Source organism: Onychomys torridus, chromosome 22, assembly GCF_903995425.1.
Source record: "Onychomys torridus chromosome 22, mOncTor1.1, whole genome shotgun sequence".
Taxonomy (NCBI): domain Eukaryota; kingdom Metazoa; phylum Chordata; class Mammalia; order Rodentia; family Cricetidae; genus Onychomys; species Onychomys torridus.
The window spans coordinates 39,131,096-39,155,811 of NC_050464.1; the positions used below are offsets into that span (position 1 = coordinate 39,131,096).

Genomic DNA, 24,716 nt, shown 5'->3' on the forward strand with positions numbered 1-24,716 from the left:
TTGGTGCGGTGTTTGAAAAATAAAAGCATTAACCCAACTGCATACTTGATACTTCAGAGGAGCCCAGTTCCCCTGCCCTGTCTCCATGGGACTGGCCCTGTCCTCCTCCTTGTGCAGGCTTTCATGCGCCCAAAGGACACTGGAATGCGGTTGTCCCAAACACATGCTTGAGAAGTTTTTTCAGAACCTTGCTGGGTTTTCAGTATTGATACCCACTTTCATCTGGAAGCCCTTTGGGGTTCATTGTTTTCCTTTCTTTCAGAACAAAACATACTGTAGTCATGTGTTGTCCAATAGAACGTTTAAGGGACTCGAAGGCTTTTGTTTCTGTTTTCCTTTTAATAGTTGGGTAGTGACTTGTCCATGATGTGCTGAGGCACCCTCTGTGGAAGATGTTTCTGCTGTTTGCCTCCCTGCTCACTCAGTGTTTGAGGAAGCAGGTTGGTGTTGGGGTACCAGTGTAGACACAGAGCAGAGAAAAGCTCACCAGCCTGCCAGACAGTATTAGCACCAAGTGTCTCATGGAGATGAACAGTCTTATTGAATAAAAAACACAGCCAGTCTCGGGCATGAACTAGGGCTTTCACACGTAGGGCATGCTGGGTGTAAGTGGGTACTAATTAGTTCAGTATAAGACAAGATTCCTTTCAGAAGTCACAGTGTTCAAACCTAAAAGTGTGTGTGGTCACAGGAGAGGTGTGGTCAGGAACGGCAGCGAGCGCCCTGTGCCTGGCAGGCCGGTGTACATGCTTGTATTCCATCACTGAAGTAGCGCAGGGGAGGCAGGGACGTGGAAACTCAGGCTCACATGGGCACGGTTTGTCAGGTGTCAGAAGCTGAGGAGGGCAATGTCTAGGACACAGGCTTTCCAGCTCCAGAGCAATTGTCCCTCCCCATGAGCAGTTTCCTATTAGGGTAATACTGTGCAGAGCCTCAGCTCAGTTGACCTTTCCAGAACCCTCTGTAAGCACAGCCCAGGCTCCCTCAGGATAAACAAGGAGTTTGGCTCCCAGCAGCGAAGAGTTTAGTGCTAACATGGCTAATTAGCATCCTAGCCCCAGAGGCCCAGGCCAGAGTGCCAGCTTGTGCATGAGACTCAGGCATAGAGCGGCACTTATGCTCTTTGTCCCCGGGAAGCAAGACCTTCACTCCACACTGACAGGCCATTACCAGAAGTAGCAGGCACCCTCTGGGCAGACAGCCAGATGATGACAGCCCTTGAGGAGGGCCTGCAGCGCCAGCCAGAGGGTGTGCTGAGTGTGGGAAGACACACAGCTCTTTCCCACAGTTCACTCGAGAGCACTGTCTATTCTCATCAACGCACTGGTCCTGGTGTTGCTGCATTTTGTTTCCCAGACTTTCCCAGACACTCCTTCAGCTGACAGAGCTGCGCCATTATCGTCTTGACTAGTTCCTTTCTCTGCTGGCCCCGCAGCCAGCCTCTCCCAGGCATTGTTTAGATGCTTTTTAGAACATTGCTCTGTGCATCTGTGGTGTTTCCTTTTGGAACTGGCCACTCGATCTCCTCCTTTCATTCTTAGAGGTCCTCTCCTCAGCAGCTCCTGGATGGGCCAGCCTGTGTGGTGTGGCACTGGTGACACTTGTACTTTTAGTCAGCGCCACTTAGGGCAGCACAGCACTGTTCATACCGGGCACTGTGAATAATATGAGGGACGAACCTAACTGATGTTACAGCGTTTCTGCATCATCCTAAATGTGCTGGTTTATGTCACCATCCCCCCACTTCACCATCACCCCGGTCAGTGCAAACCTCAAGGTCACGTTAGTGGACACCCTCAGCCCAGCTGGAGTCCACTGAGGTGGGCAGTCTACATCTGTAGCACATTTATGTGATTTGGACTCACCTAGCTCCAGCGCCTTCCGCACCCTACCACTTCCGTTTGCTGACTTTTGCTCAGTTTCTTGTTCAGCCATTGACCAGACCTGCTTTGTGGCGGCTCCTCAGTAAATGCTGCGTGTGTGTGGACCCGGGAGTAAAAGGTGCCTGGTCTAGTGCATCTCCTGCCTGGTGGAGAGCCACCGAGTCTGCCCACAGTCCAGTGCAGACGCCAGCTGTCCAGGTCTGAGACTCTGTCATGTCATTGACGTTTCGTTTGCATTGTTGACATTTCCTCTCCACTCAAGCAAGAGATGGTGAAGGAGAAGCTAGAGAGAGCGAAGGCCCACGCTGAACCCGGCCGTTCCTGTATTCCAGTGTGGAAATGCTGGTGACACCCAGAGCCTGTCAAGCATGAGGATTTACGAAGCTCACTGCTGTGGACCTTGGGAATCCCAGCAGGCTGAGGCGAGGGTGCCATCTGGAGCTAGTGTATGGTGCTACCACACTTGCAGTTCGTTAGAAGCTTGGGTCAGATTCGTCTTGAAAAAATGAGTGTCCTTGAGTTACCAGTTTTCATGTCTGTCTCTGCCAGCTTCATGCTTTCATCAAAGTAACAACCGTTGTTCCTGTGTGTTCTGTTGACAGTTCCAATCCCGATTATACTCAGACGACCAGGTTCAACCCAGAGCTGTTTGGCTAATCATAAATCTTTTAGTTTTATTTTTCAAAGAATTGTGTATTAGAATGAAAGCACACACTGGGCGGTGGTGGCACACGCCTGTGATCCCAGCACTCTGGAGGCAGAGGCAGGAGGATCTCTGTGAGTTTGAGGCCAGCCTGGGCTACAGAGCTAGTCCAGGACAGGCACCAAAAGCTACAGAGAAACCCTGTCTCGGAAAACCAAAAGAATCAAAGCACGCTGTCCTACTGGAGAGTAAGCAGTTGCCCCCGCACCCCAAGGGAGCAGACCTGTCTGGCTAGGGAGGGGTGAGGCAAGGCATGCTGTTACCCTGCTTTCTCTGCTGGCCTCAGCTGCCTGCGTAAGCTGGGCTAAGTGGTGGGAGCCGGGGTGGAACATTAGGTGACCTCTAGGCTTGAGCCTCAAGGGGTTGGTTTATTTTCCTGTGATCTCCAGGAGAGGTTATGTTTACAAGTGGAACCATCCATGACAGTGAGTGAGTCACCCACTACATTTGCTCATCTTCCAGGGTGGCAAACTGTTGTTGGCATTTTTGTAGGGCAGAAGTTGAGCTGAACCTCATGCACTCACCTACCCCAGGTCTCTCCTGGTGCCACGCAACTGAAACCAGACAGTCGTCTGCTTCCAAGGCCACCCTTCCTCACACTTAGTCCACTGCAAATGTACAGTGTCCCTAAAAGCTCCAGGTCTCCTGAACTGCCCGTCAAGTCTTTTCAGGATGGCGAGTTTGCTCCTTTCTTCACTGTAAGTGTGAGGTGGCTGGAGAGATGGCTGGCTGGCCGTGAGTGCAGGCTGCTCTCTAGGAGCGCCTGGTTTGAAAGGATCACCGCTCTAAGTCACTCTCCTAGAGTAGAGGCTGTCTAACTGTGCTCTCTAGGGCTTTAGAGTCATGCTCTGTCTTGGGCTTTAAACCTCTCTCTTCACCAGCTGTCCTGTGGCTCTGGTGGGGAGGGTTGTTTGGAACTTGATGCCAGACTGGGCTACGTAGCAAGACTCTAAAACAGGACAGAGCCCTCCTCCTGTTTTACATTGAGTCTTCTCTCTCTCTCTCTCTGCTGTGTTCCTCCTCCTCCTCTGCCTGTGCCCGTGTATAGTGGATGCACTTTCCCCAATAATATTGGCCAGGGCAAGAATGCAGGCGCCTCCTCTGTTGCTTCCCATGTCACCACCTTCTGACTCAGGGTCCTCACTGAGTCCAGAGCTCTCAGAGTCCTCTTCTCTGTGCCCCACCCCAACCAATACTGGAATTCTAGGCATGCCCAGTCATGCCTGGCCCAGACTCAAGATTCTCCTGCGCGGCCAGCACTCTCACACTGGGCCGTCTCCAGCACACAGAGGGGTTTTTAAACTTCCACCTGTTACAATATAATTCATGGGGCCAACTGGGTAGCTCAGCAGGTAACCAACGGCACTTGCCATGTGAGCCTAATGAAGTGAGTTCAGTCCCTGGAACCCACACAAGGGTGGAAGAAAAGAAGCAACTCTAGAAAGATGTCCTCTGACCTCCACATGCACCATGTCTGGCATGCGTACACACACACAACGGCAGCGGCAGCAGCAAATAAGGTTTCTTTTAAAGATACAATTTATACAGAATTTGCTCATTTAAAATGTGCAATGCAAGCCAGGCAGAGATATTGTACCCTTTAATCCCAGCACATTGGAGACAGAGGCAGGTGGATCTCTGTGAGTTCGAGGCTAGCCTGGTCTACAGAGCGAGTTCCAGGACAGCCAGGGCTACATAGAGAAACCCTGTCTCAGATGGGGGGAGGGGTGCAATTCAATGATTTTTCTTTTTTGGTTTTGGTTTTTCGAGACAGGGTTTCTCTGTGTAGCCCTGGCTGTCCTGGAACTCACTCTGTAGACCAGGCTGGCCTTGAACTCACAGAGATCCGCTTTCCTCTGACTCCTGAGTGCTGGTATTAAAGGTGGTGCCTCCAGGCCTGACTCAGTGATTTTTAATATGTCCATGAGTCCATACAACCACCGACACAGATGTTAGAATAGTTTAACCATTTCAGAAGGGAACGTGAGACTGGCCGTGGTGACTCCTGTGACCTTTAGTATATGATAGTTAAACTACGCAGTGGGCAGCCCATGAACAATGGAGAGAAAAGGACCAAGTGATCCACCAAAGAAGCACCGAGGAAGCCCTCTGCTGGATGACTGGTGTAAACACAGGTCTGTACTTCACACTGGAGTGGTGTTAATCTCTCTACCACACTACAGAAAGGAACTCTCACTTGAAGAGAGAACAGGATTCAGTCAGAATGAACAACTTGTGCTTCTGAGGAACCCATCGGCCAGCAGGTCCCAAGTGAAGAAACACAGAGTTATCAAGTCCTTAGTATAGGTACATTTTAAAAATCATTCATTCATTTAATGTGGATGAGTGCTCTATCTGCTTGTAAGCCTCCAGGCCAGAAGAGGGCACCAGACCCCACTATAGATGGCAGTGAGCCACCATGTGGGTGCTGGGAATGGAACCCAGGTCCTCTGGAAGAGCAACCAGTGCTCTTGACTGCTGAGCTATCTCTCCAGACCATTTTTAAGATTGTCACTTCCTTGTGCCTTTTACCCCAGTGCCACTGGGTGGCCATGGTGACCTGGAAGTGAAGTATGACAGGTGGCTTTCAGACCAGTAATCTCTTTCCTTTTCCAACAGGTTTGGCAGATCCCGGAAAATGGACTGACCCTTTCCCTGACCGAACCTGTGGTGATTTTAGAAGGTCACTCGAAAAGAGTTGGCATTGTCGCCTGGCATCCCACAGCCCGCAACGTGCTTCTTAGCGCAGGTAGGAGCCAGCAGGCTGGATCATCTGGGGGATGCGGGGGTGACAGGTGTGCGTCCACTGAAGCAGAGCACTGAAGAGCATGGCGGACTGTTTCAATGTGGATGGGTTCGTACACTTGGTGTGGTGCTCTGTGGTCTTTCCACACACCTCTCCCTCACTCCTCTGCTGGCGAAGCCCGGTCTATCTGCTCAGCCCCCAGCTCTAGATACTGGTGCTGCTTCTGAACCTTCAGTTCAACTACACTGCAGGGGGCCTGGCACCTTCTGTCTCAGTGTGGAGTGTGGCAGTGTCTAGCTTCATCTCTGCTGGCTTCTTGCCTGATTTCCAGGTTCAGCTTACAGAAATGTTTGCCTTTACCCAAATTTTAGATCTCTCTATCTCCATCTCTATCTCTATCCCTCCCTTCCTCCCTCCCTCCTTCCCTGCATCCTGCCTGCCTCCTTTTCTTCTTTTTTCTAAGCAATACATAACTGGATGTGATGGTGCAGAAGTTCAAGGCTAGCCTGCTGGGGAGGTGACTCATTCAATAAAGTGCTTCTGCGCCCTCGTTAGGGAAGCTGGGTGTGGTCAGGTGTGGTGCCAGTGTTTATAATCCCAGTGCTGGGGAGGCAGAGGGAAAACAGTTCCCTGGGACAAAATGGCAGGCCAGCCTAGCCAATGGCAAATTCCAGGCTTGTCCTCTGGCCTCTACACAGTGCAGATACACATGTACGCCCACAGGCATGTATGCACGTGCAGACACACACACACACAGGAATACAGGTGACTGTAGTTAAGCTTGGGGTGATGGAGGTAAGCTATTTCTTGGTTATAGGCATTTGTCAGAACCTTCCTTAGGTGTATGTAATGGATATGTGTGATTTATACCTTAATCAATACTGGTTTATTTTAAACCATGTATTTTTTTGAGTTGGGCAGGTCAGTTTTTAACCAAGAGTAGGAGATGTTTATTTATGGTGAGTGAAGTTAAAACTTTAATGTCAGGTACTTACTGAAACCAAAGGCCTCTTCACAGAAGACACTGTAAGGCATCAACCTTCATAGCCATGGCTGACCACACCTGAGCCCTTCTGATGATCTAGGGACCAAAGCCAGAGAGGGAGGGAGGGAGGGAGAGAGGGAGGGAGGGAGGGAGAGAGAGAGAGAGAGAGAGAGAGAGAGAGAGCGCGAGCGAGTGAGAGCCGGAGCCGAGGGACCACATGGTGGAAGGGACCTGCTGTCCCCCTGGTTACTTGGGAACATATAGGCTTACCCTGTTTTCCTTGTTTGCCTTGTGCAAGCAGAGGAGACTGTCCCTTCAGACTGTGCGAGCACCCTGTGCCTGGCCTTCCCCAGAGAGCAGGCTTCCTGGAGGAGCTGGTGCAGGAAGGCAGAGCCCCCCCCCCCCCCCCCCAGATCAGTTACAGCACTTGATACTGTTGTACAGGTTTTCAACACGAGTTTCCTGCTCTGGTTCTTAGTCCTTAGGGATCTTCTAAGCACTCAAAGCAGTGGTTTTCAGCCTTCCTAACTCTGCGACCCTCTAATACAGTTAGTTCCTCATGGTGTGCTGACCCTAACCATAAAACTATTTTTGTTGGTACTTCATAACTGTAATTTTGCTACTGTTATGAATCATAAATAAATATTTTTGGAGACAGAGGTTTGCCAAAGGGTTTGAGACCCACAGGCTGAGAACCACTGGCTTAGAAGATACTTTTGAAGCAAGGATGGGGCTGAGTATCTAGGGGACTGTAGACCTCTCTGGGTAACAGTTTCTAACTCCACATGTCAGTGTGATTTCACTTTAGCCTTCTCACCATGGACAGATCACTCTGGCCCCCATCTCCCCCTTTTAAAGATAAAGATCGCCGGGCGGTGGTGGCGCACACCTTTAATCCCAGCACTCGGGAGGCAGAGCCAGGCAGATCTCTGTGAGTTCGAGACCAGCCTGGGCTACAAAGTGAGTTCCAGGACAGGCTCCAAAGCTACACAGAGAAACCCTGTCTCGAAAAACCAAAAATAAATAAATAAATAGATAAAGATCTCTGTGAGCAATAGGCCAGTTCCATTTCCCTTCTGGTACTGTAATTTACCCTAATTTCATAGACATGAAGGACCCTGGCTCATAGTGTCACAACCTGAAGTCATGTGCCACCCCAGGTTCTCAGGAGCAGAAGTGATGTCCTTTCTGATGTCACCTTTCTGGAAAAGGGTACTTGAAAGCTCCTGGTTCCATTAGTCCAACTGACTCTAAACAACGAGGCTTTGGCTTTGGCGTGGTTCTCGTTTGGGTTGACCGGTGGTTTCAGTGTTGCTTTAAAAATGTTTCTTTACACAAATCCTGTCACTCCAGCCTTCTGCTGGGGAGGCCCTTGTCATCTGCACCCTTCTTCCCCTGCCTTTGTGTCCGTGTGGGGCTTGCAGCTTTCTCTGATGAGCTGTGCGGGCCCTTCTCACCTTGTGGTCAATCTGCTTGGTGCAGGATGCGATAACGCCATTATCATCTGGAACGTGGGCACGGGGGAGGCCCTCATCAACCTGGATGATATGCATTCAGACATGATTTACAACGTGAGCTGGAACCGCAATGGTAGCCTCATTTGCACTGCCTCCAAAGACAAGAAAGTGAGAGTCATCGACCCCAGGAAACAGGAGATCGTGGCGGTGAGTGCCTTAGCACAGCCCTGGTAGCCAGTCAATAACCTGGACTCTGCTTTGAGGGCCGGTGCTCTCAAGCCACGGTGTCCTGGTGGCGTGCAGGCACCAGCTGAGCAGGGAGGGGACTGCCCCAGTCTCTCTTCTCTCCAGTCATTTCAGCCTTGGCTCAGCTCTGTCCCTTCGTGGAGGTTAGAATCTCAATGAATAGCTCTGGCCAGCCTGGAACTCACAGAGATGTGCCAGGCTCTGCCTCCCGAGTGCTGGTTCCACAGGGGTATGGAACGGCTCATGATGCCCTTAGGAGTTTTCAGGTTTGGATGAGCTCAGATGAACTTTGACCTGTCTGGGTATCTCACTGGTGCTCCCTAGTTGATGCCCACTCCATCTCAGAACAGTATCTAGCTGCCCTGCAGACCTGCAGCAGGGCCTGTCATCAGCTTAATGCCCAGCATCTGCCACCCAGCAGGGCTTTCACAAAGTTACATATCTGCCTGAAGGTGTACATGTCAGGGCTGCAGCTGCAGGTGAGAAATCCAAGAACAGCTCACCTTAGCTGTGCTGTGAGGCCGTCTGAGATGTGGTGATGTTTATCGGCACCGTCTAGGGCTAGGCAGCAATCATGTCGAGTGCTTATGTACCACAGGGATTTTGCAGCCCTCTGTTTGTCCACCCAGCATCTTCAGGGGTGGCTCCTCAGCCACTCTCATCCACCAGACAATGCTAGTACAGTTTTCCTTGTGTCCCGTGATGTCGGAGACACTGTTGGCTGCCCCAGCCTGCAGGTCACCCTCTTGAGAAACATGTATGGCAGAGCCTTGCGTGAGCTTTGTGGCTGCAGTGTGTGGGCTGGGGCAGCAGCAGACTGTGGTGGGAGTGGGGTTCCTCAGTCTGTCTGGGGCTCAGCTTGCCCAGGTCACTGAGTGTCACTTCTTCCTCATGTCGGGGCAGTGGTTAACCATGGCCTTGAATCCTGCTCAGGGAACATGGAATGGCCCGCTGGGGGGGGGGGGGGGGGATGCTGGCTCCCAGTACGGGCTTCCCACGTTGCTGTCTGACTGCGTCACATCTGCATCTGCTTCCTCCCTCCCCAGGAGAAGGAGAAAGCACACGAGGGAGCCCGGCCCATGCGTGCCATCTTCCTGGCCGACGGCAATGTCTTCACAACTGGCTTTAGCCGCATGAGTGAGCGGCAGTTGGCACTCTGGAACCCGGTAGGCCCCCTCCCAGCTTTCCCTTGTTCTGAGCGGGGCTTTGGGCTGGCAGGGTCTTAGGTTCTCAGTGTGGTCTTTAAGCTACTGCTGCCCTGAGTCAGCAGGAGGTTTTCATCCTCAGTGGAGCACGGGTAAGTGTACCTTAGACGTGCACTCACGAAGCTCCCGAGGAGTCCACCAACTGCTGGGACTGGAAAATGAGTTCTGTATTGTTGAGTTGATGAGGACTGAGCACAGTCCTGGCTTAGGGGAGTGTTTAGGGCTGGATAAGCGGTTTACGTACCCTGAGCTGCGTGGGTAGAATACTGAATGTGTGAAGGAAGTCGGCCACAGTGGCAGCGCTTCCCGCAGGGCTGTAGGATACAGGTGCTTTCTCTAGTCTTTCGCTTTCTTAGTCTGTGCATCCTTTAGTAGCGGCCGGACACATGGCTCAGGGGCAGGAGCGTGAGATGACTGTAGCACCTGTGTCCCCTTGCTCACAACGCCAGTTCCAGGGGGCTCTGATGCCCTCCTCTGGCCCTAGCAGGCAACTGCACTCATGCACAGGGGCTCACCACATGGCCCTGGCTGGCCTGGAACTCGCTGTGTAGACCAGGTTGGCCTTTAAAAACAAAAATCTTTGTAGAAAACAGCTGCAAAGGAGAAAGGCTTCTTTGTCTTTATTGTGGAGCCGTGCTGTTTGCCTTGATCGTGCGTGGTCAAATCGACACACTTGTCGGGGGGTTTGGTCCCCGGTGTCACGTATATGAGAATATACCTGTGTTGTTCCGACTCTAGGTTCTGCTGGGAAAACGGATTATGTCAAAGAATGTATAATAAGGTTATGAGAATTTGTCCTTTAAACACGTGCCTATGCGTGTCTATATATTGTTTTTGGACTTATTTTCAGAAAAACATGCAGGAACCAATCGCTCTCCATGAGATGGACACTAGCAATGGGGTGTTGCTGCCTTTCTATGACCCAGACACCAGTATCATTTACTTGTGCGGGAAGGTAAGCGGGAGCAGGTGCCTGATGTGACATCAACCCTAGAAGAGGCAGGGCTCATCCTCTAGAGACCTAGGAGCCAGACGGTGTGACTAACGTATTATTTAAATGTTTTTAACTGGTGTGTGTGTGTGTGTGTGTGTGTGTGTGTGTGTGTGTGTGTGTGTGTTCTCTTTCAGAACAGGTTATAGTCATTGGTCACATTGGAATAACTCACTTATTCTTAGCCTAGCTAGCACCTGCCTCTGGTAGCTTGCCAAAAACAGCTGACCTCTCTGAATGATATGACCATGGGGTTTTACACACTACCTTTGGACAGCCTTTGGTGCTGTCCAGGTTTGATCATCCTCGGGTTGTCGGTTGTTGCCCTGGCCAGGAAGTGAACACACAGACAGGTGGTTGTGCTCTCAGCCATGTCCTCTGCTCACTTGACTTTGAAGCTTATGCTCGGGGCAGTTGTGTGGGCTAGTGACATTTTTGCCTGCTTTCTAGGCCCAGAAGAGGAGCCTTCTAAAGGACATGCTAGAGGATTCTAAGTAGGAAGGACTTATCTTGGTGGGGAGACAACTGTTTTCTATTTCAGGCAAATGTCTTTGGAGAGAGCAGTGGTCAGCTACTGAAATCAGACTCCCATGAATTCTGGGGTGGTGTGGGGTACCACCCTCTTAAACAAAATGTTTCTTGTAGGGTGACAGCAGTATCCGCTATTTTGAAATCACAGACGAATCCCCATATGTCCACTACCTCAACACATTCAGCAGCAAGGAGCCTCAGCGAGGGATGGGCTACATGTCTAAGCGGGGACTTGATGTCAACAAATGTGAGATCGCTAGGTAAAAATTGAACCCTAAATGTCCAGTTGTTCATGACTGAGCAGGCCGACTCCAAGACTACCTTGGGGTGTTTGGAGTTGATTATAGCTTGTGATCTGTCCTCGCTGTGAGCAGTGTTTCCTGGTGGCAAGTGGGTAAGAGCCTTGTGCCTCCATCTCTCAAGTGCTAGGGTTACAGACCTGCACCATCCTGTCTGGCTTCTTTTTTAAAAGTTACAGTATGCTGGGCAGTGGTGGTGCACACCTTTCATCCCAGCACTTGGGAGGCAGAGTCAAGTAGAACTCTTGAGTTTGAGGCCAGCCTGGTCTACAGAACAAGTTCAAGACAGCCAGGGCTACACAGAGAAACTCTGTCTCAAAAACAAAAATAAAACAGACCAAAAAAGTAGATGGTTGTAACCTGACCCGAATCCTGTCTTGACCACCTGGTCCCAAATAACCAACTCGGGCTGAATATGAATTATAAATGCTCGGCCAATAGCTCAGGCTTGTTACTAACCAGTTCTCACAACTTAAATTGACCCATTTCTATTCACCTATGTATTACCATGTGGCTTATGGCTCTATCTGTCCTCTAGCATGTCTTGTGGCTCTGTCTGTCCTCTAGCATGTCTTGTGGCTCTATCTGTCCTCTAGCATGTCTTGCTTCCTGGGCGGCTGGCTTGTGTGTCTCTTCTCATTCTGCCGCCTCATCCCCACCATTCTTAGTTTGGCTTTCCTGCCCAGCTTCCGGCCCGCCAGCTTTTCTTAATTCTGTTTATTTGTTTGTTTGGTTTTTCAAGACAGGGTTTCTCTGCGTAGCCCTGACTGTCCTGGACCTCACTCTGTAGACCAGGCTGGCCTTGAGCTCACTAAGATCCACCTGGCTCTGCCTCCCAAGTGCTGGGATTAAAGGTGTGTGCACCACCACTGCCCGGCCTGTCACCTTTTTATTTACCAACGAGAGTAATGCATATTCATAGCGTGGAAAAGGATTGTTCCACAGCACATGCACCTGGTAAAGCGCTGGTCTTTTGAGCATAACTTGAGCTTATGTCTCTAGAACCTGTGTTCATGCATGGTGGTGTGGTACACACCTGTAATCCCAGCAATAATGAGATGGAAGTGGGAGGACACAGATGCCTGGACTCTCCAGAGTCAGCTAAGCTGGCCTGTGTGGCAGTGTCCGGGCCAGCAGCATGCTTAGTGGGTGAAGACACTCCCACATGGGCCTGACAGCCCGGGAGTGATCCTAAGAACCCTGTGAAGTGGAAGGGGGAGCCGGCTCCATAGTTGTCCTCTGACCTGCACATGTGTGCTGTGCATGCACACCCACATACTAACACACGGAAATAATAGTAAATTGTGAAAATGACGAGGTGAAAGGTGCCTGCACACTAGCACCAGCAGTTGTCCCCTGAGCTCCACATGTGTGCCATGTGTGTAGAAACACAAGACACACCCATGAGAACCCAAAGAAAAAAGTTGTGGTCATGTGTCACATGTTCAGTACCTCGTACTGGCAGGAGGCTCAGCACCTAGGGCACAGATGCTGCCTCCTGCGAGGTCTGTACTCTCGTGTCTGGGGACATGGTGAGTCACTGTGGCGTGGCCGTGCTGTCCACCACCACATGACACTTGGCATTGCGGCAGCCATCTCTCACGGGCCTCCCACACCTGCTGTTTGCAGCCGCATGGATGAGCTCAGTCTGTTTTCTCCTGGAACACACAGGAGCACCCAGCCATGCTTGGGCCTGGGGCAGCGGATGCGGTGTCAGTGACGCGTGGCTCCGATGCCATGGAGCACCGCAGAGAGTGGTCTGAGTGTCACTCACATGCCACCCACTGCAACTTTGCCTTATTTCTCCTCTGAAGGTTCTTCAAGCTTCATGAGAGAAAATGTGAGCCTATCATCATGACTGTCCCCAGGAAGGTGAGTGTCCAGGTTGGGGTTTGGTTGGTGGGTCTTTTGCCTGCATGTGTGCCAGCACCATCTGTGTGCCTGCCTGCCTGATGCTTAAGATCAGAAGACGGCGTCAGAGCCCCTGGAACTCCAGTGCCCAGTGGGTGCTGGGAATCAGGCCTAGGCCCACTGCAAGACAAGAAATGCCTATCTATGACCACTGAGCCACCCATCACAGTTACGATTTCTGTTGCTGTGATAAAACATCATGACTGTAAACAGCTTGAGGAAGAAAGCTTTTTACATTTACAACTCTCGAGTCCCACTCCATTGCTGAACTCAGTGTCGGGGTAAGAGCCTGGAGGCAGGACTGGTGCGTAGCCATGGAGGAGCACTGCCTGCTGGTCTGCTCCGTGGCTTGCTCAGTCTGCTTTCTTACAGCACTCAGGAAGGACCACCTGCCCAGGGTGGCCCCATTCCCAGTGAGTTGTGCCCTCCCTCATGAACTGTCAATTGAGAGATGCACAGCATGTAGGCTTGCCCACAGGTGGGGGCATTTTCTCAGTTGGGGTTCCCTCTTCCAAAATGACATACCACTAGTCAGCACACCATCTCTCCAGCTCCAGGTACCCAGCTTTTAAGAAACTCATGTTTCAAAAGCAAACTCAGATCAGTGTGATGGCCCGTGCCTGTATCCTGCTCTCCACATGCTAGGAGAGTAGGTCAGGGGTGAGACACACGGCTCGTGGGAGAACACGTGCCTGCACACATGCACACGGGACCTCGTCCTCAGCACTGCAGAAAGATGAGCAGCTCAGGAGAGCCCCGCCTTTCTCGCTTACCGATGTTGCCCACATGCCTGTTGCAGTCTGACCTCTTCCAAGACGACCTGTACCCTGACACGGCGGGGCCAGAGGCCGCACTGGAAGCGGAGGAGTGGTTCGAGGGGAAGAACGCCGACCCCATCCTCATCTCCTTGAAGCATGGGTACATTCCAGGCAAGAACAGGGATCTCAAGGTGGTCAAGAAGAACATTCTGGACAGCAAGCCGGCTGCAAACAAGAAGGGTGATCTCATCAGTGCTCCCAAGAAGACCACAGACACCGCCAGTGTGGTGAGGAGTGTGTGCTTGGGGCTGGGCTTGGCCTGTGTCCTCTGGAAAGCTCCCTGGTCCAGGGCAGTGCCCAGGGACTAGGTGACTTGCGGTCTGCTCCGCTAACCAGCACTGACCTCGAAATGCCTACTGTGCTGTCTTGAGCGTGGACAGGATCCCTGCTGGGTTTTCCTAACTGCCTTTCCCTGGTAAAGCATCATGGGAGTTCAGGGTCACAGGAACCAGGAAGTGAGTTTCCTTGCAGGCAAAGGAAATAGTGTGTGTGGGTGTTGTATAGGTTGTAGTGCCTGTGTGGGGCTAGCAAGAAGGATGACCTTGGCTAGAGCCATGGGGGTTGGGAGCAGCCCAGCCTACCACCAGAGGGCACTGCCACCACAGGAAAGGACAGGTATCTGTCCAGGAGGGGGAGGAGCGTGGGAACTGCATGGACCAGCGTGCCTGCCCCACTACAAGAGTTAGTGCTTTGGCCCTGACCAGAAGCCAGCCCCAGGACTTGGAGCCATGAGGTTCCTTCCCACTGAGTAAGCTCACATGGAGAAGGGGGGAGGATCTCTGTGACTGACAGGAGATGGGGGAGTGGGCTGTAGGGCTGTGGGTGCTCTGTGGTTTAGAGGCTTTGTCCACTCGGTGTGCAGCTGAGGACTGGGAGCCACGCTGAGGCTGCGTTTTCCTTGTGATCTCTCATCTGGCTCAGGAAGCCCTGGTGTCCTGGTTGGATTGGGGTTTGCTGGTCCCAGAGCAGGAATGCTGGGCTAAGCGTCCCCTTCTGCACAGTTAGACTTCATTAACGCTCTCGGTCACCTTTTTCTGTTTGTTTTCTTAGCAAAATGAAGCCAAGTTGGATGAGATTTTAAAAGAGATCAAATCCATAAAAGACACAATCTGCAGTCAAGATGAGCGCATTTCCAAGTTAGAGCAGCAACTGGCGAAGATGGTGGCCTGAGGCCCGCCCACCTCCACAGACGGCCGCTGCTCATTGGCGTGTTCCGAGGGAGGGCCGAAAGGGAGGCACTGCCATTTGGAGACATTCCATTTCAGATCTGTCAGCCAGCAATAGACCACATTCCAGCAGAAACGCAATTCCTCTCCCAAATTGGCGAAAAAGAAAGCTGAGCTTTTATCAGGAAGCCGGTTGGTGTTTGACGGGCCCAGGGACTTGTTGAACTTTGCTACATTAAAATGCCAGGTATTCTGAATTTTAGAAACAAACCCACCCGGACCCACTGTCCTGCCCACACACACTTTTGGATGAGTGGGGCCAATGCCACCTTTGCTCTGTGTATTTTTCTTCTTTTGAATGTTGCCAAAACCATAAGTAGCTTTTTTTCTTTGTATTTTGCTACTTTGCAGTATTTGTGTGGTTGGTTCTTTTGGGTTCTCTTCCTCCTTAATTTGAAAGGGACAGCACTGTGTATGTTTATAACCTCAAGGAAGATGAGATGGTTATTTTGTAAAGTCTCACAGGAACATTCGGTGTAGCGACACGGTGCTGGCTTACTCACAGTACAAATCTGGTCATCTGATGACTGTCCAGCGGGATGCCACCCCCATTCCCTTGAGTCTGCGATCAAACAGCTCTCACCCCCCATCTCCTAGGAGTGGGTGGTTGTACAGATGGAATTTAGCTCCTTGATGCTTCTCGTGATTATAATCTAACCCAAACTAGCATGCGTTTCTGCAGTTTTGTTCCACGCAGACTCTGTCGCGTCCATCCCCTCCAGCATTTTGGTTCAGTTCCGGTCCTTATTGGACAAGGGCATCCAAGACAAGAGGATGCACAGGTGTTGAGTGTTCTTGTCCATCAAAGCCGCTTGCCTGGCCTCTGGACGTGGTGTGGGGCTTGAACCCAGGAACTGTGAGCAGAGCCTCTGCCTGGCGGTCCTCCGTGTCCTGCATCTCCTGTCCTCTGCTCCTCTCTCTGCTGCCTCCTCTTCCCAGGCGCCTAGCCGGTCCTGTCTGTCCACTGCCTATCAGGCCTAATCAGTCCACAGGAAGTGACCTGAGGGCTCTGGAACATTGAGGCTGAGGGAAAAGTCCAGAAGAAAGTAGAAAGGGATGTAGAGACAGGCTGTAGCTCGCCATGCACAGGCACGGTCCACTGTGCCACACAAATCAGGCTACTGTTCCCCAGCGTTGACCATGGCTGTGTGTGGCACAGCAGTTCCCTGGACCTGCAGAAGACAAGCTGAACCGAACCTGCCTCCCAGGGCAGCTGGAGCTCAGCTCGTTTCACATCCTTATGTTGCATGTTTGTGGAGAAAGATGGCCAGATAGTGTCCTAGGGATCGTGGAAGGCAGGCCTTGGCATGTGTTCGTGCTGGTGTGGGCACAGTGCTGGCTGCAGGCAAATCCACAGGGTATCAGGACAGGCAGAGCGTGGTGGCAGCTGCTTAGAGTATGGACTGACTGGGCACTGTGATAAGAAAAGACTCTCAGCCACCCACACGGGTTGCTAGCTCCACAATCCAGGGCATCTGAACCGTTGTGGTGTGTGTGTGTGTGTCCTGTGTTTTAATGTTGAAGTGGATAATGAGATGTAAAGAAAACAATCAGTGACTTGCAGACACACCGGCATCGTATACCAGTGTGTTCTGCTGGGGACCTTTGTTTCCAGTTTCAGAAATGCTCTGGAGTCTGGTCGAGTTAATTACGTAACAGTTGTTGGGGCTGGTGATGAAGCGCCAGAGGGAATGTGGTTCAGAGAGAGCAAAGAGCAAGGAGAAGCCAGCAACCACAGTGTGTGCCAGGCTCGGAGTCGGCGCTGGGCACCTTGTGGTGGGTTCTGTTTCCCTTAAGCCGTGACACCAGAGGGCAGTGACTGCTCCCGGGTCCACTCTTATAGAGTGGCCGCAGTGCTCTGTCAGACACTGGCTTCCATCTTCAAAGATAAAAGACATTGGTTACAACCGTGTGCTGTGTTTTTTTCCCACCTCCCTTGTCTGTGAGTGGGGACGGGCCCTGCACTCCAGGGAAGGCCAATGAGGAGGGCCTCAGAGGCTGGAACTGTGTCCAGGTCCTCCAGACCCGCCTGGCAGATCCAGCCTTGGCGGCCAGTGTGACCTGAAGCCAAGCTCCTCTTCTCCCAGTTTCTTCCCTGGTTTGGGGAAAGGATGGTAATCCCATGTGCTTTGGAGTAGAGAAACACCCAAGCTGAGTACTGGGCCCCTTGCAGGGACACCACAGCCAGAATTGGGGGGCGGGGGAGCTGCTCCCTAGATTTTTAGGACAGGGTGTCATGTAACCCAGGCTGACCTCAATTCTGTCTGCCTCCACCTTTCAAGTGCCTGGGATCACAGGTGTGCTGTGCCATGCGTGCCTGGTTCATGTGGTGCTGAGGATCCAACTCGGGGCTTTGTGTATGTTCACCAAGCACTTTACCTACGGAGCCACATCCTCAGACCTGGCTTCTGTTTGTTTGATTGTTGTTTAAGACAACTTCTCAGCACCAGGAGTAGTGGTGCATACCTATAATCACGGCAGTCAGAGCCCAAGCAGGGCCAGCCTGGTCTACGTAGTGAGTTCTAGGACAGCTAGGGCTACATAGAGAGTCCTTGTCTCAAAAAAAAGAAAGACAAGGTCTCAGGTACCCCAGGCTATCTTTGAACTTGCTAAGTGCTAGATAGCCCTGAGCCTCTTACCTCTGTAGCATGAGTAACTGGGTTGCACACTCACATCCCCTTGGTGGGGTTTTCAAAGCAGGGTTTTCAGTAGATGGGAACTATGCCTGCACACTGTGTTCCAGCAGGTTCTCGGTGTCTTCACCGCACCTTCCGACTTCTCCTTTTCTATTACTCCATCCCCGATGACATTTCAGTATTTGTAGGGAAGAAACCCCCTGTTTACCTTTTCTTGGTGCTTATGATGTGATGAGCAAGTGACAGGAAACTGTCCTTCCTCCTGAGCAGAGGGATCAGCAGCTGGTTCTCCTCGCACCCGCAGGGGAGAGGGGGGAGTTGGCAGACCTCTCTCGGAGGACCCCATCTGTAGGGGGAGGCCTCGTGGTCCTTTTCCGACTGGCCTGTTGTCTGGTTTTGGCCACCTTGATTCTTTGCCAGGAGACCCGACAGTTCTGTGTCCTTCACTCACAGACGGCCAGCCAGACGTTGTCTGGAGAGAACTTACTTTTTAGGGTTACTTCCCCACTGTAGTTAGTGCTCTGTGTCCAGAAAAACTTGCTGCTGGGTCTTAAGCTGTTAACTCTAGGCGGCCCTTCTTCCTTCCAGCATAGTCAGGAATCCTGAAGTCGTCACTGCTGGACATGAGTCTGCGGTCAGCGGCACAGTTTTCATTTAGAGGGGTGGCGTATTTGCTGCTCAGGGTAGCCTGTGCCCTCTAAAGAAAACTGGAAAGGTGAGTCCTTTACTCCACTGCTAGAGGCCGTGTGTGCACAAGGACAGCACGCTTCTTGAAGGCAGGCCCACAGGCGGGGCCAGACATCCATAGCTTTTTCACTCACACTTTTCACCTGAGAGCTTTACCCCTAAACACCAGTGGGATATAAATCGAAGACGAGGGGGTGAGAATGAGCCCCACAGTTACTGGTCACATTCCCGGAGTCATTGAAGAAGGATATTGAGTAAGAAACATTAAAAAAAATAGGCTGAAGCTGGGGCTGGAGAGAGGGCACAGCAGTTAGGAGTGTGTATTTAGTCACATTGGGTGGCTCCATTCCAGGCAGTCTGATGTCCTTGTCTGGCCTTCGAGGGCATCTACACACGTGCACATACAGTGCACAGACACACAAATATACTTAAAAATAAACCTTAGAAAGAAGTAGAATACAGTTGCTTCTGACTTTTGCCTTTAATATACAATATTTATTGTATATGTACATAACTGGCTGGATATGGTGACACACACCTAAATCCCAGCACTCTGGAGGATTAGGAGTTCAAAGCTAGCTTGGTCTATAAAGCAATTTCCCCCAACAGTCAGGACTACACAGGTTTTTTTAACCCTGTCTTTTTAAAAAAAAATGGAAGAAAAAACAATAATAAAAGCATGGTGTTTTGGTTTGGTTTGGTTTGTTTAAGAAAAGGTCTCACTGTGTCACCTTAGTTGGAATAGAATTCACTGTGTAGAGCAGGCGGCCTTGAACTCACAGAGATCGGCCTGCCTTTGCTTTAGCAGTGCTGGGACTGAAGGCGAGTGCATACCCAGTGGTGTTTACATTTTTAAGTAGTTGACAGAAACCCAAAAGAAGACTACTGAGTGAGAAGAATCATGAAATTCAAAGCCCACTGTCCACAAACAATTGGAACATGCTGGGACTGGACAGCCGGCTCAGCAGCTGAGAGTGTGGACTTCCCAGCACCCACATCAGGTAGTTCACAAGCAGAGATCCATCACCCACTTCTGGCCTCTGTAAGTGCCTGCATTTTGCTACACACACACACACACACACACACACACACACACAGAGAGAGAGAGAGAGAGAGAGAGAGAGAGAGAGAGAGAGAGAGAGAGAGAGACGTAATTAAAAATAGAATATATGTTATTTTAATTTGAACATGCCATACATTGTGGCTGTTTTTCCTGAGTAGTTGGAGATCTGTGTGACAGAGACTGTTTTGCTACAAAACCTAAAATACTGCTGTCTAAGTGTTTATACAACGCCATAGCCAAAACTAGCTTGGAGAGGAAAGGGTTATTTCATCTTATAGCTTGTAGCCCATCTTCCAGGAGTCAGGGTAGGAACTTCAGGCAGGAACTTTCTATAGTCAGTGTTCTCTGGAAGAACAGTGGCTTACAGGCTATGCTCCAGCCCAGTCCAGCAATGGCTGCATCTTGAGGGCAAGTCCAAGGACCCAATAGTTGTTCAGTCCCTGAGGCTGGATGTCTTAGCTGGTCTTCAGTCTACATCAGCGTCCTGAAGAGGTAGGCTCCAATGCTAGTGAAGAAATGGCTCAGTTGCAAGATAGCTGAGCATGTCAGTGAGAATGAGGACAAGCAGGCAAAAAGTGAAGGTTCCCGTCTGTGTCCCTGATATGGTGGGCTGCCACAAGAAGGTGTAACCCAGATTGAGAATGGTCTTCCCACCACAGATGATGGATCAAGAAAAATCCTGCCTGGCAGTAGTGCCCTACACCTTTGATCCCAGCACTCAGGAGGCAGAGGCAGGCAGATCTCCAAGTTTGAGACCAGGCTGGTTTACACAGAGAGTTCCAGGGTGGCCAGGGCCACATAGAAACTTTGTCTTGAAAAAACAAAAGGAATAAGAAAGAAAGAAAAGAAAAATCTCCCATAGCTGTGCCAGGCTGCAGGGTTTTTTTACTTAATTCTGATGGCTATAGTCAAGTTGATAATGGCCGTCACAAACCTAGAGGCAGGAACTGATGTAGAGGCCACTGAAGAGTGTTGCTTGCTGCCCTGCTCATTTTGTTTCCTTACACATCCTAGGACCAACTACCTAGGCATGGCAACACCCACAGTGGGCTGGGCCCTTCCATATCAATCATCAATCAAGAAAATGCCCCCATACTTGCCTACAGGCCAATCTTACAGAGTCATTTTCTCAGCTGAGTGTCTCCCTTCCCAGATAACTCTAGCTTATGTCAAGCCGACAAAACTAGCATAATTGACCCCTTATCAACCTGACGCCAAGCACATCACTATTCAACTAGAACCTTTCCTTTCTCATTTGTCCCCAAGATGGCATGTTAATACCGTAATATAAAACATTCCAACTTTTAAAAGTCCCACATACTTTAAAGGTTCAAAGGTTAAGTCTCTAAAACATCAGACATGCATGTGGTACACAACCATACTTGCAGGCAAAACACTTGTACACACAAAACAATAGAAGTCTTTAAAAATTAGAAAAAACAAGACAAAAAAGCAAAGTCTCCTTCAAAGTTCAAAGCCTCTCTAAAATACCCAAAACCTCTAAAATTAAGTGTCTGTAAAATTCCAAAGTTTCTGAAACTGTGGGCCCCTATAAAATCAAAACAAATTAAATACTATTTTACTCCCAAGAGGGTAGAGCCAGAGCACAGTTGTGATGAAATCAAAGCAAAACCAAAGCGTGAAGAGTTCAGTGCTCGACCCCTGGGACCCACTCACCATCCTCTGGGCTCCAAAGGACCCAGGGCGCTTGTCAGCTCTGCCCTCTGCAACAGGCAACAGCTTGTCTCCTAGGCTCTGGCCAGTTCCACACCTCAGCTGTCCACGGTGGTGGTTCACAGTGCTGGCATCTCCAAGATGCCAGGTCTTTATTGCAGGGTTGCACTTCCAGTAGCCTCTCCCAGGCTCTATGCAGGGAGCCCGACCCTGCCACATGGTGCCAAGCCTCAGCTGCTCTCCATGACCCTTTCATGCTTGAGAACCAGTAACCCCTGGGAAACTCGTAGAAGTTTGACTGCTGACATGAGATGCAGCCTTAGCTGCCTGTAGACCACACTCCATAGCTTCTGTGTGCTGACTTGCAGAAATAATCCAAATTTACAGTCCTCAGTGGTGCTGATTTCTCGTTAATCATGGCTGAGTCTTCTGCCCCGGCTCACCAGAACCACACATTCTCAAAGCTCAATATATGGAGCGGCCCCTATAAGAGTGTTTAAGAGACTCTCAAACTTCCCTCTGAAACTTCACAAGCCAGGGGAGCAAGCATTCAAGACTCAAACCTAGAGGGGACTTTCAGAGTCAGACCTACACCCATGATGATTGGATGTGCAGCCAAGACCCTGGTGGATCTTCAGAGAAGGGTGGTCTCCATCAGCTGGTCTGGAAGGGGGTGCCTTTTGAGATCTGCAGTCTGCAGGTTGCCCTGCCAGGCACAGACTCCCGCCGGTGCCTCAGGAAGGTTATGGGAGGTGTGGATTGTTCAGGCTTTTTTTTTTTTTTTTTTTTTTAAAGACAACCTTTGTAGTCCATGATGTCCTCATCCTCCTCTTGCTGGGTTTATATAGTACATATCAGCATGCTTGGCTTTGGCATATCAGCACACCACACCTTCAGGTGTGGGGAAAGACACTGTTGGCACTTTCTGCCTAAGGCACCCAGTGAGCTGGAGAAGGGATTGCTGCCTCTGAGGGAATGCCCTACACTTCGTTCTCCAATGTGGAAACAGCTTCAGGTGCTGCCCATACAGGCATCCAGAATCTGGGCTTAAAAGTGAACACACAGTGGGAGGTGGTGGCGCATGCCTTTAATCCCAGCACTCTGGAGGCAGAGGAAGGCAGATCTCTGAGTTTGAGGCCAGCCTGGTCTATAGAGTTCCAGGACAGGGCTATGCAGAGAAATCCTGTCTCGAAACACACACCACCACCACCCCCCAAAAAAGTGAACATCCCATACCCTGTTCCTGTTTGAGGAGGGGAATCGAATCTGGTAGGGAAGAGGTGGGCAGTAGCCATTTCCCCTTCAGACGAGTCAGCAAACCTGCAAGCCCCCTGGAGTAGAAGACCCAGCCGGGCCTTTCAGAGCAAAGCAGTCCTGTTCCTACCTTCTGACACCTTGGCCTCCTGTAGCTGGAGAATCTTGGAAATGTGTAGATGGTGGAGACTCTGACAGGCCAGGTTCCAATATTTTTGAGATTTATTTTTTTATTTTTATTTGTACACGAATGGTTTGCCCACATGTCTGTCTGTCTGTGTACCATGGGCTTGCCTAGTGTCCACAGAGGCCAGAAGAGTTCACTGGATCCCCTGAAACGGGAGACAGTTGTGAGCTGTCATATGGGAGCTAGAAACTGAACTCAGGTCCTTATAACCTGTATTCAGCGAAGTCAATGTGTGCTGGAACTCAGCAGTGGTCTAGCCTGGGAACCAAAGGCTGTTTATAGGCCTGCTGAGAGAAATATTATTTATCCCTCTCCAAGGTACTTGTCTTATGTGATCCTAATCACAAAAAACATGAGGAAGACATCCTGCCAAGAATCCTGTCTGCCCTCCTAAACAATCATTTTTCCTTTCCAAAGGACAACATTCTGGAAATAGTGCGGGTATGTTTGAGCCTGAAGCTATCTCCTATGCTGAGTAGAGTCCAGCCTGATTTTTTTGAGTCAGTGGCTTTTAAAATTTACCCACCCAGGGGCTAGAGAGATGGGTCAATTTGTGAAGTGCTTGATGGCCAAGCTTGGGGACCTGGTTTGGATCCCCGGCCTCCACAGAAAGGTTGGGCCTAGCCGTTTCCGTCTGGGGGTTGAGGGAGACAGAAGGGTCCCTGGGGCTTGCTGGCCAGTTAGCCTAGCAGAATCCTTGGTCCGGGTACTATGAGACTCTGTCTCCAAATAACTAAGATGGTGAAGCAGTTGAGGAAGACGCCAGGGGCACCTGTGATGCACAGGCAACAGGCAGGAGAAACACTCATACATTTTGTTTGTCTGTTTGCTTGCTTTTGTTTTTTGAATCAGGGTTTCTCTGTGTGACAGCCCTGGCTGCCCTGGGGCTCCTATAGACCAAGCTGGTCTCAAACTCACAGAGATCCACCTGCCTCTGCCTCCCAAGTGCTGGGATTAAAGGCGTGTGCTGCCCGACGCCACTGCCACCTCCGCCACCACCACCACCACTACCCAGCTCTAAAATTTTAAAAATCAAAAGAAAAATTTTTAAGTTTCAGGTTGTACTGGGATGGACAGACACAGCCATTGCCCATCTACACATTTCCAAGATTCCCTTAATAACTGGATGTGTACCTGCCCATCATGATCCTGGCAGGTTGAAGCTTGGGCCAGCTTTGGTCACCCCACGCTGCCTCCCTGTTTAATGAAGTTACTGGGTTTCAGTTTCCCCTCCCAACCCCCACTCAGAAATAACTGGCACAAAGTGCAATAAAAGGCACCAGGCAGACACAGCCATGAGGCCATGGTGGTGTCTGTCCCTGGAACTGTGTGGCCAGGAGGCTGGGGAGCCCTTCTCCCAAAATCAGCTGAAACAAGATTGGGTTCAGGGCAGGGATGGCTGTTCAGGAGGCTGGGGGTTGTTCACAGCCTTACTTGTCTGCCAATTGGAAGTCACAGTCTTACTTTTGAGATGGGGCTGTGTCAGCAATGACTAGTACTTACCACTTGAGAGCACATTCTCCCCCAAAGGCTCAGGGACAGACCTCAGTGCCCAGGCTAGCTGTCCACTGGGTTCCAGCACCCATCAGCACTATTGATTGTAATTCTGGCCCCACACTCTAGGAGCTCTCAACTTGTGAGGGGCATAGGAACGTTGCATCCTACCAGACTGGTCACAGCAGGCTGGGATGCAGAGATGTGACGGGAGCCATAAGCCTAAGTGACCCTTGACACACATGCCGCCATATTTGGGCTTCTCTCCTCTCTTTCTAGATCTAGGCCTTGCTTAAGTCTCCATAGCACCAGAACCACTTCCCACAGATACCAGAACCTCTTCTCAGAAATCAGGTGACCGTGCTGCAGTTAGGCAGTTAGGCAAGGGTAGATAGATAACCCCCATAGCAACATTCCCTGTTGGCTGAACAACCCATGATTAAAGTCCCCTCCCTGCTTGTACCACCCTTTTGCCCTTGCCTGTATATGTCTTAAGAGGAATAAAATTTTGGAGCTTGATCAGACGTCCTGTCTTGCTCTCATTCTTTGAGTCTCTTGTCCCTCTCATTCACCGGCCCTCCCTTCAGGTCCCTGTTGAAGGCCCCGCTGGCCGGGGCAGAGATGAGCTGAGACACAGGCTCTAATAGGCACCTTTTGTATCTACTCTATCTTTGCCACCTACCAGAAGATCACCCTGGGCAGGATCCTTCATGCCTCTGG

At 50.7% G+C, this 24,716-nt stretch overlaps 1 protein-coding gene across 3 annotated transcripts in view; it reads left to right on the plus strand.

Moving 5' to 3' along the window:
• Positions 1–16,908, plus strand: part of Coro1c (coronin 1C) — a 75,253-nt gene extending 58,345 nt beyond the window's left edge. For all 3 annotated transcript variants that reach the window (XM_036171849.1, XM_036171848.1, XM_036171850.1), the window contains exons 4-11: positions 5,206–5,335; positions 7,800–7,981; positions 9,067–9,186; positions 10,076–10,180; positions 10,862–11,007; positions 12,861–12,918; positions 13,757–14,002; positions 14,826–16,908. In XM_036171849.1, the coding sequence (XP_036027742.1) occupies positions 5,206–5,335; positions 7,800–7,981; positions 9,067–9,186; positions 10,076–10,180; positions 10,862–11,007; positions 12,861–12,918; positions 13,757–14,002; positions 14,826–14,945 (1,107 nt within the window). In that variant the 3' untranslated portion in view covers positions 14,946–16,908. The remainder of the gene's footprint in view (positions 1–5,205; positions 5,336–7,799; positions 7,982–9,066; positions 9,187–10,075; positions 10,181–10,861; positions 11,008–12,860; positions 12,919–13,756; positions 14,003–14,825) is intronic.
• Positions 16,909–24,716: the final 7,808 nt, after the last annotated feature.